The following is a 17,230-nucleotide window of genomic DNA, read 5'->3' as shown; positions in this document are numbered from 1 at the left end:
AAATATTCAGTTTACATGACTCTCCCCTCTAGTTATCTATAGAATAGGAATTTTCAACCATGGATCCCCTTTGTCATTCTATACAAGGGGTCTTTGGATCTCTTCTCAGAATGATATTAAAATATACACAAAATAAAATTTATAAAATTACAAGTGTAGTTATCAAAGTATTTTTTTAAAAAACCACGTTCACAAACGTGTTAAGAACCCCAACTGGTGCTAAAGATATCACCACAGTCCAGGATTCCACTAGGTTCAGAATTAGACAACAGGCCAATTTTTATAAAAAACACAAACCAAAATTGGATCCTATAGGGATTCAGTGTGTTACATTATCAAGTCAGAGGCCTTGGATTTGAATCCCACTTTCACTTACTAATTGTATGAGCTGGGTCAATCACTCCATCTCCTTTGGCTCCCCTCATTTCTCATCTCTAAAATCAGGGACCCTAAAAGGATTTTTTATAAGTTTATTTCTCTCTCTCTTTTTTGTAGGGAAGTATCTCAGCAGCAGACACTCCCAGCAGTGAGCAAGCCATTCAGAAAAAAGGAGAGGCCAAAGAAGAATTCTACTCAGCATCTCCAGAACCCCCAGTAAAGAATAATCGAAAGAAAAAGCTGAAACAAAAGGTAATGGTGGATGTGAAAGCAGCTCTTTTTGAGGAAAGGAGTTGAAAGTCAAGTACTTTAGACATATGTCTATGTTGAAGAGAAGGCCCTTGCCATAATGGTTTGCAATGAGAGTACAGAAATCAAATCTGGCCCTGTGTACATCCAGGCTACACCTGTAGTCCATGTAGTTCTTTGGAGACAAGATGCTTGGTGGAGAATGCTACACACTTAATTTGTGAGGGTTAGTTTATTTGAAGACCAAATTCTGAGGCAGAGTGGTATAGTTCCTTTATCCAAAGAGTCTACAAAGCATGCCTTTGGCTACTCCATTCCAGGAATTTACCTTTTTTTGTGTGTTATGAACCCTTTTTTGATAGTCTAGTGCAGGGGTCCTCAAACTATGGCCGTGGGCCAGATGCAGCAGCTGAGGACGATTATGTCCCTCACCCAGGGCTATGAAGTTTCTTTATTTAAAGGCCCACAAAACAAAAGTTTTTGTTTTTACTATAGTCCGGCCCTCCAACAGTCTGAAGGACAGTGAACTGGCCCCCTATTTAAAAAGTTTGAGGACCCCTGGTCTAGTGAAACTTTGGGGCCCCTTCTCAGAATAATTTTTAAGTGCATAAATACATAGAATAATAAAAGAAACCAATTATATTGAAAAAAGCAATTATCAAAATATTTTTAAATAATGGACCTGCTATCTATTGCCCTCGTCAGATTAATATTGATATCATCACTATTACTGATAATGATGATAATGGTAATTTACTCTTCTTTTAGGTATCTGCGTTCTCTGACCCCACCTCACCAGCTGACCAGCAGGCTGTTCCTGGGCACCAGAAGAATTCTCATAATCATCCCAAGAAGAAGAATAAGCATCGTTGCTCATCCCCACCCCCTCCCCATGAATTCAGAGCTTACCAGCTGTATACCTTGTACCGTGGAAAGGATGGAAAAGTTATGCAGGTGACAAGTCACTAATTGAGACCAATTACAACAGGGTTGTCTATGTAAAAATGAAACTAGGTATGAGAAATGGAGGGGTGGTGAGGAGGAATTAATTTACGCGTATAATGAAATTGAAAGTTATCTCTGAGGGAGGCAGGATTGGTCAATCTGCTGTTTGTCATGCCAAAGTACCCCAGTGGTACAGAACGGTCACTGATTCATAATGTTTTATACCAAGGTAAACGTAGGGTAATTATTATGAAAATCAAATGAGTTCAATGTGTGTAATGCACTTGGCAAACCTTAAAGTGCTATAGAAATGGCATCATCATGGCTATAAAGGTAGTAGATAGGGCTCAAGTGCATATTTGGGGCCAGCATAGGATGGAACACACTGTTGAATTGCTAGAGTCAGGGAGTCTTTGCCACTAGAGAGGCAGAAATGGCAGAAGGAACCAATGTGATGTAGTGGGAAGAATCCCAGGCTTAGAATCAAGAGAGACCTGGTTTTGAATCCTACTTCCAAGACTTACTATCTCAATGGCAATGGGAAAATCCTTAAAATTTTCTGAGTCAGAGTTTCCTTGTCCATAAAATGAGGCTAATGATAGCTATGGGCCCTACTTCCCAGGATGGTTGTAAAGATCCAGTGAGATAATAACTGTAGGTATTCTGCAAACTTTAAAGAACTGTTCATTTTTATTATAATACTTAACATGCCTTGTAAATTACATTGATAGCAAAGTCTTTTTTTGTTGTTGTTGTTAGTTAATGTAAAAGTTGACATTGAAAAAAGGAAGAAATGCTACTTATACTTTTGATAAATTAAATTACCCAAATGGCATGCAAATAAAATACAAAGTGATTCCATGTACATTCATCCCTAAAGAGGAACTTGAAGATGTATTTCAACTCTTAGCTTTCAAAATAAAACTATATAATGCACCTTCCTTTTAGCCTTAGCTGTAAAATTCAAACTATTTTGGACCATTGAGATGGAACCCATTAGCCCAGGGCATTTTGAGTTGTTGCCAAAGAAGAAATAGTTTTGCTAATTGGATCTATGTTAATGATTTTTCTGTTATTACTTCTCATTAATCAAGACTTTATTTTTTTTCCAGGCACCAATAAATGGATGCCGCTGTGAACCATTGATTAATAAACTGGAGAATCAGCTGGAGGCAACAGTTGAGGAAATAAAGGCAGAGTTTGGAACTGTGCAGGACAAGATGAACACAAAACTGGGGCAAATGGAGAATAAGACCCAACATCAAGTAAGGAAATGAATCCGGTCAATAAGATTGACAAGTACCTGCTTTAAAAAAAAAAAAAAAAAAAAAAAAGTAAAATCTGAATGGGACCTGAGCATTCAGTTTTTTGCCTTTTTTTTTTTTTTAATCTGCAACCCTCCCACCCACCCAAGGAGAAACTTCATCTTTGTGAACATCACTTATAAGGCAAATGATATGTTGTATGAATTGGAATTATAGAAAATGGTGAAGATCTTTTTCTAGGATTTGTAATGTCTATTTTCCATCCAAGAGAATCTACTTTATTCTTAATCAACCAATGAGCATTTATTAAATCCCTGAACCTCTCAACTTTTGGAGTGTAAGATCCCTTCTGGAGGATTGAAGTTCATTGTTAAGCATTCCTATGTTAAGCATACACACACAGAGTTATAATATATTAAAATATTATATACATATATATGCATATATACACACATATACATATATGTAAGCATCTGCCAATAGTGGACACACCCAATAGTTCCTTTACCTTGTGAATACCATGAAACAAAACAAAAATAGACTAAAACAAAATGGGCAGGGTATGCTGAATTTTTTTTAATGCCCCATCTAATTGTTATTAGGTTTGCCCTGATTGGTTTTAGTCTTTGGGGGTAGGTAGGCTGGTATCTATCTTTACATGTACTTGACATCATGTGACCTTGCTGAATTCTAGCTTCGCGTTCTGGATAAGTTGATGGGTGAGCGGCTATCAGCAGAGAGATCAGAGTGTCTTAACCGTCTACAGCAACATACCGAGCTGGAGAAGCATGAAGGAGAAAAACGACAGGTAAGCAGCAAGAGGGTCAATCTTTTTGTGACTCAGTGACATACCTGCTTGCACTTTTGTGGGTCTGCCATACAGCAGACAAGGGCCCTGAAACTCCTAAAGATTATTGCATGACATAGCATTTGATCTCTGCAGTCCTGAAATGAATATAATACCAAGTCTGCTTTTTGCTGAATTAGGGCACTGAGCTTTCCTCAGACATTAGAGCTATTATTTCTTCCCTAAAGTAGAGCTCAGAATTGAAAGCAGCTATAAGTTTTGCTTTGATCATTCAGCATGGATTTTTTGAAGTATTTATTATGTTCCAGACATTGGCTAAATATTGAGTATACAAAAAAAAAGACAAAAATATCTACCCCACTACTCCCCTTCTAGTGGGGTAGGCACTATACAAACAACTATGTACATATAAGAATATAAAGGGAAAGTAATCTCTGAGAAGAAGGTACTAGTAGGAGAGAGGAGGTGGACCAGGAATGGCCACTTGCTGAACATGGGAATTGAACTGAAACGAAGGAAGCCAAGAGGCACAGAGTTAAGGAGAAAGAATATAGAGATATTCTATAGTGAAAAGGTAGTGTCAGAAGATAGAATGTCACATATAAGGAACAGCAAAATAACCAAACTTTCTAAATCACGAGTATGTGGAAGGGGGTAAAGTTTAAGAAGATTAGAAAAGTAAAAAGGGACTAGTTTGTGAAGGGCTTTAAGAGTCAAACATGACTTTATATGAAGTAATGGGGTGACCTGCTCTATAGAAAGATTACTTTGGCAGGTGAACATAAGGTGGAGTGGGGAGAGACTTGAGAGCAACAAGAAGGCTGTTGAAGTGAGGAGGATCTAGACCAAGACAGCAGTCATATATGAAGATATGGGATGAAGGTAAAACAATAAGTTTTAATAATGGATTGGATGGGATAAGAAATCAAGGTTATATGGCCAGGATGCTGGAATGATTGATAGTGTCTTTGACAGTAGTAGAAAAGTATAGAAGGAGAGGATTTGTGAAGAAAAATGTTTAAAACTCATTGAGATTAAGGTGTCTATAGGGCATGTCATTCAAGATGCCCAAAAGACATTTGGAGATAGGAGACTAGAGCTCAGAAGAAAAGTTAGGGCTACATAAACAGATCTGAGAATTGTCTGCATAGAGATGATCTTTGAATCCATGAGAACTAAGGAAATCATTAAAGAGGGAGACTAGAAGATGACCCAGGACAGAACTGGAGAAAGACCCAGCAAAGAGATTGAGAAGAAGTGGTCAGATAGGAAGAGAGAAAAACCAAGAATGAACAGGCAGAAAACCTAGGAGAAAAGGATGATAGGAAATATAAAGATCTTCACAGAGGTCAAGTATAATGAAAATTTAGAAAAAAGTCCAGTAGATGTGCATTAAGAAATCACTGGTTTGACTTTGGAGAGAGTATTTTCAGTGGAATGAGGTTTAAAATCCACACTGCAATGACTTTAGAAGAGAATGGGAAATTGGAATTAACTCTAGTTTTCTCAAAGTATTTAGCCCTCCAAAAAGGGTGGAAGGATAAACATTGATAACTGGTGGGAATAAGTGAGAGTTTTTCATGATAGGAAAAGGGCATGTTTGTCAGTAGCAGAGAAACAGCTAATAGAGAGATACTGAAGATAAGTGAGAGTTTAAGATAGAGGGAGTCAGTTTCCTGTAGAAGATGGGATGAAATAATATGAAGGGGTTGGCAAGGAGAAGAGCTATCCTTATATGTAAAAAGGGGTGAAGGAGATAGTGGAGGAAGACATCTGAGGGATATTAAACTAAAGAGAACTCTTAGTGAATAGCTTCAATTTTTTTCAGTGAGGTATGAGGCAAAGAAGTCAGCTAAAAATATCTGGGGTAGAGGCAACATGAGACTTGAGAAAGACTTTGAAAGATTTGTATTGTTTTGTACTACGTATCTTTAAATAAGTCATTTCTTATTAAGATTTTGTAGCTAGCTTTTTGCCCCTGACTTTTCTCCTTTTTAAAATTCCAGTGTTTCAGCAAGGCAGGGCCATGATTTTGATAGTCTATAAAGATATTCTATATTTTCCTTTGTCTGTGCCTTCATTAAAGATCTCCAACACCCCCTGCTATCTCTGCTTATCTGCAAAATCACCTTTAGATTTTTTGAGATATTTAATATTTTAATTTTTCTCAATTATATGTAAAAACAATTTTTAACATTTAAAAAAAATTGAGTTTGAAATTCTCACCCTCCTTCCCCTTCCCACTCTTTGAGAAGGCAAGCAATTTGATAAAGATTATATACATGTAATCATATAAAACGTATTTCTCTACTAATCTTGTTGTGAAAGAAAACACAAACCAAAAAAATAAAGTTTTTTAAAAAGTATGTTTCAATTTGCATTTAGACTCTTAACAGTTATTTTCTTCAGATGGATCTCATTTTTCAACATGAATTTTGGAATTGTCTTGGACTGTTATATTGCTGAGAGTAGCTAAGTTATTCATAGTTGATAAATCATATGGTATTGCTATTACTGGATTATAATGTCCTCATTCTGCTCATTTCACTTTGTATTAGGTTCATGTAAGTCTTACCAAGATTTTCTGAAAACATCCTGCTCATCATTTCTTATAGCACAATTGTATTCATTCACAATCATAAAATTTCTCCAATTACCCCAATTGAGGGACATTGCCTCAATTTCCAGTTCGTTGCCACCATTTTAAAAAAAGCTGCTATAAATATTTTTGTACATCTGAGATTTTTTCCTTTTTTGTTTTTTACCTCATTGGGATACATATCTAATCCATTATCTATTTTTAAATAATTTAATATGTATTCCACTTTTGTCCATGGATCCATCTCTGATTTCATCCCTAAGCACCTTTCCCTTCTCAAGAAAAAATTAACTTTTAAATAGCATCAAAAATATCTACAAATGGGCCCTTGAAATAATTTGGTTTGAATCACATTCCCATTTTGCAGATGAGGAATCACCATGAGGGAAAGTGACTTCCCCAAAATCAGAGCTGTAAAATGGTAGATCTTCTAAACCCAAATCCAGTCCTCTTTCTGCTATGAGGCACTGCTTTTCAAGGTAATAATGGCCAAATCTACTAAGTTCATGGGAGTAATCTAATAAACTGAAATAAAGAAGAATGTAGAATCTTATACTTTAGTTCAATATGTCAGTCCTAATATGGAAGCCAATGCAGTCTTGGACTAATTAATGAGCAGAGTAGACCATTACTAGAAAATCTTAAAACCACAGAATTTGAGATTGGAAGGTATCTTAGAAGGTACTTAGTCCAAGCCACACACAAGAATTTCCACTCTAACAAACTTCTGAAAGGAACTTCACTAACCTGTCTGTACTCTTCTAAAAATTCTCTAGCTTATTAGTGCCCTTCTTAAATCATAACAACCAGAACTGGACACATTGCTCCAATGAAGTCTGGTCAGCGTAGGCAAGGGTTATTAAGTTGAACTCTGGGAAGCTATGCTACTTTTTATGTAGCCCAAGATTGTGTTAACTTTTTTGCTGAGTCTTTGAGCTTGCAGTATTCTCTGCTCTGGCCAGCCCACAACTATAGTATTGTTTTCAGTTCTGGGTACATTTCATGAAGGATATTAAAAAACTAGAGTGTGCCCATAGGTAAAGAAGGAAAGCTAGTGAAAGGCATGGAAATCATGCCTTATAAAGATTGGTTAAAGAACCAGCAAGTTTAGTTTAGAGAGAAGAGTTAGAGAGGAAACATTCTAGGTGTCTTCAGTTTATGAGACAATCTGACAAGAAGGGCTGGCTATTTGTTTTTGTTGGTAGTTTTAGCTTATTGTTAGTCATGACCCATGTGATTTTCTTGGCAAAAATAGTGGAGTGGTTTACCATTTCCTTCTCTGTCGTATCCCCATTTTACAGATAAGGAACTAAAGCCCCCCAAAAGCATTAAGTAACTTGACCCAGAGTTGCACAGTAAGTGACTGAGTCCAAATTTGAACTCAGATCTTCCCAACTTCAAGTCCAATGGTCTATCCACTACACCACCTGGCTTGTCCCTCTTGTATAACTTCACTGCTCCCAATAGTTATCAATTTCTTAATCTGTTCTTAAGCAGATGCTGATATAGGCAGATTAGACCAATCAACCTTTTCGGCCCTTTTCCCTGTGACCTTTCTAGCAAGACTCCAACAGATGTGATGATTGAATATAAAGAGATCAATATAAGAAAATGGAATTTTCAAGCATGGGCCATCTGTGGATAGTGGTGTTAGTAAAGAAAAAAAAAAGTTGTTGAGAATAAAAATTGGTCTGGGAACCTGAAGGGGATATTTGTTTTAAAGAGGTGTTATCTCTGTCTTCTCTGAATTACTATTGTGTTTGGTTTGTGCCCTACTAACAGCACATTCTGTACTGTATTATAGCTCTTTCTATACATGATTGAAATATGTTTTGTGCAGGTTTGTTCAGTTATATCCAACTCTTTGTGGCCTTATTTTGGGTTTTCTTGGCAAAGACAATGGAGTGGTTTGCCATTTCTTTTTCCATTTCAGCACCATTCTCTAGATCATTTTATAAATGAGGAAACCAAGGCAAACAAAGTGACTTGCTCAGGGTCGCATAGCTAGTAAGTGTGTGAATCTGGATTGGAATTCATGAAGATGAGTCTTTTTTTTTTAATCTTTTAAAAAAAGTTTTCAGTAGTATTTTATTTTCCAAATACACATATAATTTTCAACATTCACTTTTGTAAGACTTTTATGTTCGATTTTTCTCCCTCCCTCTATTATCTTTACTCCTCCCCAAGACAGCAAGCAATTTGATATAGGTTAAATATATGCAGTGCTTTTAAATATATTTTCATGTTTGTCATGTTATGCAAGAAAAATAGACCAAAGGGGAAAAAAAATAAGAAAAAAACAAGTGAAAATATTCTGCTTCAATCTACATTCAGTCTCTGTAGTTCTCTCTCTGGATGCAGACATCATTTTCTATCAAAAGTCTATTGGAAAGGTATTTATGACCAAAGCAGAACTAGAGATCATTACTGATCACAAAATAGAAAATTTTGATTATACCAAACTGAAAAGTTTTTGTACAAACAAAACTAATGCAGACAAGATTAGAAGGGAAGCAATAAACTGGGAAAATATTTTTACAGTCAAAGGTTCTGATAAAGGCCTCATTTCCAAAATATATAGAGAATTAACTCTAATTTATAAAAAATCAAGCCATTCTCCAATTGAAAATGGTCAAAGGATATGAACAGACAATTCTCAGATGAAGAAATTGAAACTATTTCTAGTCATATGAAAAGATGCTCCAAGTCATTATTAATCAGAGAAATGCAAATTAAGACAACTCTAAGATACACTACACACCTGTCAGATTGGCTAAGATGACAGGAAAAAATAATGATGATTGTTGGAGGGGATGTGGGAAAACTGGGACATTGATTCATTGTTGGTGGAGTTGTGAACGAATCCAACCATTTTGGAGAGTAGTTTGGAACTATGCTCAAAAAGTTATCAAACTGTGCATACCCTTTGATCCAGCAGTGTTACTACTGGGCTTATATCCCAAAGAGATTATAAAGAAGGGAAAGGGACCTGTATGTGCACGAATGTTTGTGGCAGCCCTTTTGTAGTGGCTAGAAACTGAAACTGAATGGATGTCCATCAGTTGGAGAATGGCTGAATAAATTGTGGTATATGAAAATTATGGAATATTACTGTTCTGTAAGAAATGACCAACAGGATGATTTCAGAAAGGCCTGAGAGACTTAACGAACTGATGCTGAGTGAAATGAGCAGGACCAGGAGATCATTATATACTTCAACAACAATACTAGATGATGACCAGTTCTGATGGATCAGGCCATCCTCAGCAACAAGATCAACCAAATCATTTCTAATGGAGCAGTAATGAACTGAACCAGCTATAGCCAGAAAAAGAACTCTGGGAGATGACTAAAACCATTACATTGAATTCCCAATCCCTATATTTATGCACACCTGCATTTTTGATTTCCTTCACAAGCTAATTGTACAATAATTCAGAGTCTGATTCTTTTTGTACAGCAAAATAATGTTTTGGTCATGTATACTTATTATGTATCTAAGTTATATTTTAATATATTTAACATCTACTGGTCATCCTGCCATTTAGGGAGGGGTGGTGTAAGAGGTGAAAATTGGAACAAGAGGTTTGGCAATTGTTAATGCTGTAAAGTTACCCATGTATATATCCTGTAAATAAAAGGCTATTAAATTTAAAAAAAAAAAAAAAAAAAGTCTATTGGAATTGCTTGAATCACCTCATTGCTGAGAAAAGCCAACTCCATCACAGTTGATCATCACATAATCCTGTTATTATGTATCATGTTCTCTTGATTCTGCTCACTTCACTAAGCATCATTTTATGTCTTTCCATGTTTTTCTTAAATCAGTCTGCTCATCATTTTTTATAGAACAGTAATATTCCATTACATTAATATACCATAACTCATTCAGCCGTTCCCTAACTGAGGGACATCCACTCAATTTCCAGTTCCTTGCCACTACAAAAGGGGCTGCTACAAACATTTTTGCATATGTGGGTTCTTTTCCTTCTTTTATGATCTCTTTGGGATATAGACCCAATAGTGAGATTGCTGGATCAAAAGGTACGCAAAATTTTTATAGTTCATTGGGCGTAGTTCCAAATTGCTCTCCAGAATGGTTGAATCATTTCACAACTCCAACAATGCATTAGTGTCCCAGTTTCCCCACACCCCTTTCAACATTTATCATTATCTTGTAAGATGAGTTTCTTTGACTTCAAGTCTGGTTCTCTCTATTCATTATATAAGATAGCTGCCCATGAGCTTAAATGTATTGGATTGTGACTTTTGAAATATTTTGTATTGCTATATGAGGATCAATTCTGATGGAAGTGGTTATCTTTGGCAATGAGAAGATCCAATTCAGTTCCAATTGTTCAATGATTAACAGAACCAGTTACACCCAGAGAAGAATACTGGAAAATGAATGTGGACTGCTTGCATTTTTGTTTTTCTTCCCAGGTTATTTTTACCTTCTTTTTAAAACCGATTTTTCTTGTGCAACAAGAGAACTGTATAAATATATACATATATTGTATTTAAGATATACTTTAACATGTTTAACACGTGTGAGACTGCCTGCCATCTAGGGAAGGGGTAGAAGGAAAAAAGGGAAAAGTTGGAACAGAAGTGATTGCAAGGGACAATGTTGAAAAATTACCCATGCATATGTTCTATCAATAAGAAAAGAAATATTTTGTATTGTATCACATATTAATTGAATAAAATGAGCAACAAGCATCTTTGATAAAGCCCAATTATCATTTGATTTCATTTTGCATCTTCTTTATTAGGTATCCCTAGTGGATGAATTGAAAACATGGTGTATGTTAAAAATTCAGAATCTGGAGCTGAAACTTTCTGGAGATTCTAGAGTCTCAAGGCATAAATCAACCCCATCTACTTCTGAATCTCTCACAGGTAAACTGAACCCAGAGACTCCTTAAAATTGCAGCCCAGTAGTTTTTAAAGGACTCACAGTCCTGTAGATCTTAATGATTTCTTAAAAGATAATGTTTAGCACAATAGGACAGTTGTGACAGTATTCTGAAAAGCGTTTTTGATGTTCTATCTAGTGTGTCTGAATTCAACTATAGATATAGCTTATATCTATATATATGATATATATATACATATATATCATATATACATATGTACATATATATATATATACACACACACACACACATTCTCCCTGACTTAAGTTTAAGTTCTACCAAAATACCAGTTCTTTATTAATAGCAGTTAATTTATCGATCTGCGACATTGTGCTAGACAGAAATGTCTCAGCAATTGACAGAAATGCTTTGATTAGCACATCTTTTTTAATTGACACTGATTATCCTTATTTTATGTTGCATTTGATATTAATTTTAGGAACATTCAGAAAATAGTTATTTCCTCTCTACTTTTTCCCTTGTCAAGACTTTTGTCTTACCAAAGCCCTACCAGGCTGTCTCTTTTCCAGATAAAGGATACCTCAAATATGCAGGCTCTGCTTTCACCATCATTTTGGAAATACAGTCTTAAATGTCAGAGCTATTTCCAGTTTTCCAAGGGACTTTGCAAATAAAGAATAGGACCACCCTTTCTAAGTAAGTTAGAACTAAAGGTTACTTACCAAAAGACATGTGACAGGGCTGAATTGTGGAAATGAACTAGAAATGGATGAAAAGCATTTTTGCAATTTCAATAGTACTTAATTTAATTATCTAATTTCCTGTGGACATTTAGTATCCTGAGAAATCATGAAGTAGAATTATTATGAAACTTCAGGTTTGGACTGAAGTAGTTCGTTAGTAGTTTATACCTTGAGAGTCTAAATATAAAGAGCACAAAGAAAAATGGCAAAGGAGAGAAATGATTTTTTTTTAAGTGGATAAATATGGAGGTAATAGGATTGATTGAAGACTATAGGTTGTCTCCCTTGGGCCTTAAGGTAACTCAAGACAAGTATTCCCCCTACAGTTTTCTAAATAGAATGTTGATACAGAGTAATGTAATTGTATACAATCAAATGAATAGGCTGGATTTGCTGGCTTTTTTTCCTTTTCCCAACAGGTGCAGACCAATCAGTGGTTACTACTACCAGTCCAGCCACTGCTTCTGCTATCCCCCCTCTGGTTGTTAGGCCCAAGGAAAAGGCACTTATTAGTTCTACTGCTTCCAATAGATTGCAGCAGGAACCATCATCATTAGACTGTGGGAACTCTAAATTGAGACATGTTAAGGTACAGACAGCTTTGCTGCCCTCAACTGAAGCAACTAAATGCGAACACCAGGCTGGTCACTGCATGGACAAAGGCACTCAAACGAAGAAGTCTGGGAAAAGTGGGCAGACACGGCACAGGCCCCAGCAACATACATCAACACATGTACCTGGCAGTACATGCACCCAGCAGCAACCAGTAGACCACCAGGCTGGCCCTCCCATTCGAGACACTTCCCAAGCTCTAGAAATTACACAATATTTTTTTGAGGCTGTATCTACACAGATGGAAAAATGGTATGAGAGGAAGATTGAAGAGGCCCGGTGCCAAGCTAATCAGAAAGCACAGCAAGATAAAGCTACACTAAAAGAACATATTAAGAGTTTAGAAGAGGAACTCAGTAAACTAAGGACTAAAATACAAAAAGAAAGTTAGCATCTGGGCATGGAGGTATTTAAGTACTTTGGAGCATATCTGATTTTGCTATGAACAACAATAGCTGGGATCAAAGTGTTCATCCTGGTGCACAAAGACTTGCCTTTAAATACAAACATATATATATATATATATATATATATATATATATATATATATATATATATACACATACACACACACACAATACTTAATCGCTGAAATGTGATCTTTGTGACTTCTATGCCCTGAATTTTTATTGTTGAAGTTCTCTCATACCTGAAATCAAGAGTAGTAGCATCAAGTTTCATCACTCAAAACTCAGTTCAGGTTCATGGGAAGTTTTTAGTTTTAGATTGAGTGGGCCAAGTTATGAAGATTGTGAAACTGTGGAATATATAACAGTTTCAAACTTTAGTCTAATATTCAGGAAGTGTAAAATATGTGCCCCAAAAAACAAAAGCCCTTTGTGAATTCAAACCAACTAGTTCCACATTTATGTTCAAACTCACCTGCTGTGCCTCAAAAACAGATCTCTGAATGATCTGTGACTTTAAGATGAATTGAACTAAACCTCTCAAGCTTGTTGTTTTTGTAAATCTGACACACACACACACACACACACACACACACACACACACACACAAATACCCAGGAAAAACAGATTTTGAGGGGAATGAAATTTTCTGAAATTTTAAGTCCCTCTCACAAAATTGTAATCCAAAAATAACTAAAAAGAGGATTCTAAAACCCATTGTAATAATGTGGATGATAGTATATTTAAATAAATTATTTTGTGATATAGTTAATGGAAGTGGTTATATTGGCAGAGCTGGAAATGCTTGCTAAAATTAGAGCTTCTGATGAATGCTTCTTCACAGTTACTTGTTGCAGTTACTGCGATTGTGGAACAGTTTTCTCTGGCTAATCTTAGAATAATTTTAAAACGAACAAGTGAAAAATATTATTTTCACCTTATTATTTCCCAGACTTTTTTGTGAGCAACTGAAAATCAAACTCAGATCATCTGAAATCCTTTCTGAATTTGAGTTTATGATATCAATATCAGGATTTTATGGAGATTTGGATATTCTCTTATCCCAAAATAGAAAATGTTCTGATATTCTCTTCCCTTCAAAGAACCTCCAAGTATTCTTATTAATTTGATAGCAAATTGGATAATTGAATCATCAGACACTATCTCACCTATCTTCAACTTAGCATGGCATCAAGGCCTTTTTCACTGATGTCATGAAAAGATAATCAAGACTTCAGGAGTATAGTTTTTGCATTAAAATTTTTAGGAAGTACCAGATAAAGCAGAAATTAGATGAAGACTCATCAGAAATTTGATAGGAGATATCTTCCTGTCTAGATATTGGTTGAACTACATTATCCATGAGGTTCTTCCAGCTCTGAGATTAATTCACTAATTAGCCTTGCCCTTTAAATTTCTGTCCTTTTGGAGAATAATTGATATACACATCTGCTTAAAATTTCTAGTCTTAAGAATTTGAGTAGCATATATTCTTTTTCTGTAGACAAGACTTCAGAGGTACATTATTTATTATCCTTTCTTTATACAAAACAACATGTTTGCTAAACCAAATGCAAAAGAATTTATTTTGAACAGTCAACATACCCAGAAGCTCACTCACCACCACTGCTAAAAAACAAAACAAAACAAAACAAAAAACCTTTAACCCACAGTAATATAATCTATTGACTACTGATGTATTAAATTTGTATTTTGGGATAGTGTTAAATTAAGGTGTGGTAAAATCCCCCAATAGAGTAATCTAATGTATGAATTTCATTATTTTGTAATTTGTAAAACTAATTTAATATTCTCAAATTTATCAGTATTTTTTGTCCTCTTGCCCTTAAATTATATGACTCCTGAACTGTGCAGTATTTCATTCATTCCATTCCCTTAAGTGTTCACTAGTAGCTCTACAGGCTGCCTGTCTCATTGAGCTTTTGCTAGATTGAGTTTTTTCTACCTTGTTCCTAAACCAAAAAATCATTGCTCATGGAACTTTACATCTGGAAGGTACTTCAAAGATCATGGTAACTTAAAACATTCCTTAGTTCAATCCAAAAGAAACAGCACCTAGCATTAAAAAGAAGTGAAATCCACAAAATACTTAAATGTTTAATTCTCTGCCCTTGTTTAATAACAGGTCACAATTTTAACTCAAAGGGGGGTCATTAAATTTCACACTCATTTTAATTTTTAAAATATCATGTAACTTTTTAAAAATAGCAGTAGAGTGGAAAATACTAGTTTGCTTAAAACCAAACCAACCAGCAATTCGTAGGCAAATAATTCAATTGCTATATTGCCATCTTGATAAACTGTGGAGTAAAGAAAAAATTCTAGTGACCCAAAGCTACTGTCTCCAGTCTTTCAACCTTTTTAAACCCATGTTCAGTAAGTAGACTAAGGCTATACAAAGTAGAAATGCAATAGCTTCCTGATTAAAAAAAAAAAAAACCTGGATTTTTCTACTACCATTACTCTGCATCTTAATGGCTAGCTTTGGTTAGAATGTTAGTTGTTTTATTTGGTATTATCAAAATAAGTTGCAAAGCTGTAATTTTTCTTACTGATGCAAAAGAATTTATTTTGGACAGTAAACATTTTGTCCCTATTTATATATCACAACTATACTTTTAAGGAATAGAATAGTGAGCAAAAAAAAAAGGAAATAGTACCCTGCCATACAAATCAATGTGTCAAAGTTGGGGATGAAATCTTTGTAGGTTGATAGGGAAATTTGCTATTATGCAGAATTATAGCTAGTTTTTTTTTTTTTTTTAAGGAATGCCTATATTTTGTATGTTAAGATGGTAGCTATAAAATAAAATCTTGCAGTATTTGTGAAAATTCTTTAGCGCACTGCTGAGTACATTAAAAAGCTGTGATGCATACTAGTTCTAATCTTTTGACTTAGGTAGTTTAAAATAAAAGAATTAGGTGGTAACATTTATGTTTTTTTCAATCAAATGTTAAACTACTATAGGATTACACTAAAAAGGCATATTGTTTTCCATTTAATTTTTTTAATCAATCAATTTGAATTCATTTTTAATATTAAAATTTTGGTTATTAATTTCTATTTTATTGTATTTTAAAAACATGATTCTAAAATTAGCTTATACTTGTTTGTGGGCATGTCCCTAAATAGTACAGCTCATCACCACCACCACCACCAAAAAAAAAAAAAAAAATTTTGCCATAGAGTGAATAGATTTCTTGAGTAGAAAGCAGGTTTGCTTTGAATGGATGAAGTGAATACAATTACTGTGGAAGGCAAAATTATTCAGTGATAACATATGGGTAACTGGATTTTTAAGATTTGCCTTTTTTTTGCTTCTTTGTCAATGAAAGAAGATGGCTGTTCATGTGAGAGAAACAAACATGAACAGCAAGATAGAGAACAGCTTTTGTTTTAAATTTTTGAGGGGAGCCAGAAAACCCAGTTCTTGTATAACTTCAATTTCTCCTGACAGGAAATATTGACTTCTTTAAAGCTGCATACAAATAAGAAAAATTTACTCCAAAAAGATTGTCTTGAAATAATAAAGAAATTTACATAATTTTTTCCAATTAAATTTTATTAATGGAAAAAATAACAATTATTTTTTTCAGATAAGTTAAAAGAAATAAGGTATTTTTATCTAACCTGACAACACATATCAGCAGGAAAAAGCACAGAATTTGACAAAAATAAGAGGAAATCATACTAAAATTAATTATAGTGAAATTTAGCCTTCCAAAAGCATGTCATTACACAGCAACACTTAAAAAGAAAAACTACCTTTTACTGTAATAATCACCATGTGTATTTTAAAGTCATGGTCAGGAGTACCTACTAAATTTTGGATAGCATCAACCTATCATTCCTTGAGTAACCATTCCTAAATGAGTGACGCTCTTTCTAGTTGATAGGCTTTAATTTCCTATCTTTTTTATACTTTGACTAATTGTTCACATGAAGATTCAGACATGGAAAATACTTCAAAAGTCATGTATTCCAGCTTCTTATTTTAACACACCTAGAACCTAAAAAAGTTATGATTTGCCCCAGTTTTGCATAGTACAACCAGAATGTAAACAGAAGTCTTCAAGTCCAAATCTAATGATCTTACAGTCACTTTGCTATGCTGCCTCCTTGGTTATTTCTTTGGCAGATGGCAACCCATGAAACAAAGAAAAATATTCAATGATACTTGTCCTTTATGCCCCTTCCATTCTGCTTCAACAGTGACATGGCAGTGGAAGAAAAAGGGTAAAAGGTGCTAAAAATTATGGAGTGTTTAGATAGTTCATAAAGTTAACTGTATTCTAAATATCTGATCTTGGTCTTCCATTTGT

At 34.8% G+C, this 17,230-nt stretch overlaps 1 protein-coding gene across 6 annotated transcripts in view; it reads left to right on the top strand.

The window, feature by feature from the left end:
* ANKRD6 (ankyrin repeat domain 6) overlaps nucleotides 1-13,024 on the top strand; it is a 198,144-nt gene extending 185,120 nt beyond the window's left edge. For all 6 annotated transcript variants that reach the window (XM_031964524.1, XM_031964527.1, XM_003769281.3 and 3 more), the window contains 6 exons: nucleotides 496-630; nucleotides 1,396-1,581; nucleotides 2,685-2,837; nucleotides 3,532-3,645; nucleotides 11,020-11,146; nucleotides 12,287-13,024. In XM_031964524.1, the coding sequence (XP_031820384.1) occupies nucleotides 496-630; nucleotides 1,396-1,581; nucleotides 2,685-2,837; nucleotides 3,532-3,645; nucleotides 11,020-11,146; nucleotides 12,287-12,870 (1,299 nt within the window). In that variant the 3' untranslated portion in view covers nucleotides 12,871-13,024. The remainder of the gene's footprint in view (nucleotides 1-495; nucleotides 631-1,395; nucleotides 1,582-2,684; nucleotides 2,838-3,531; nucleotides 3,646-11,019; nucleotides 11,147-12,286) is intronic.
* The last annotated feature ends 4,206 nt before the right edge of the window (nucleotides 13,025-17,230 follow it).

This window comes from Sarcophilus harrisii, chromosome 4 (assembly GCF_902635505.1).
Source record: "Sarcophilus harrisii chromosome 4, mSarHar1.11, whole genome shotgun sequence".
In the NCBI taxonomy this organism is placed as follows: domain Eukaryota; kingdom Metazoa; phylum Chordata; class Mammalia; order Dasyuromorphia; family Dasyuridae; genus Sarcophilus; species Sarcophilus harrisii.
The sequence above is the reverse complement of the archived record's forward strand: the minus strand, read 5'-3'. Positions and strand labels throughout refer to the sequence as shown.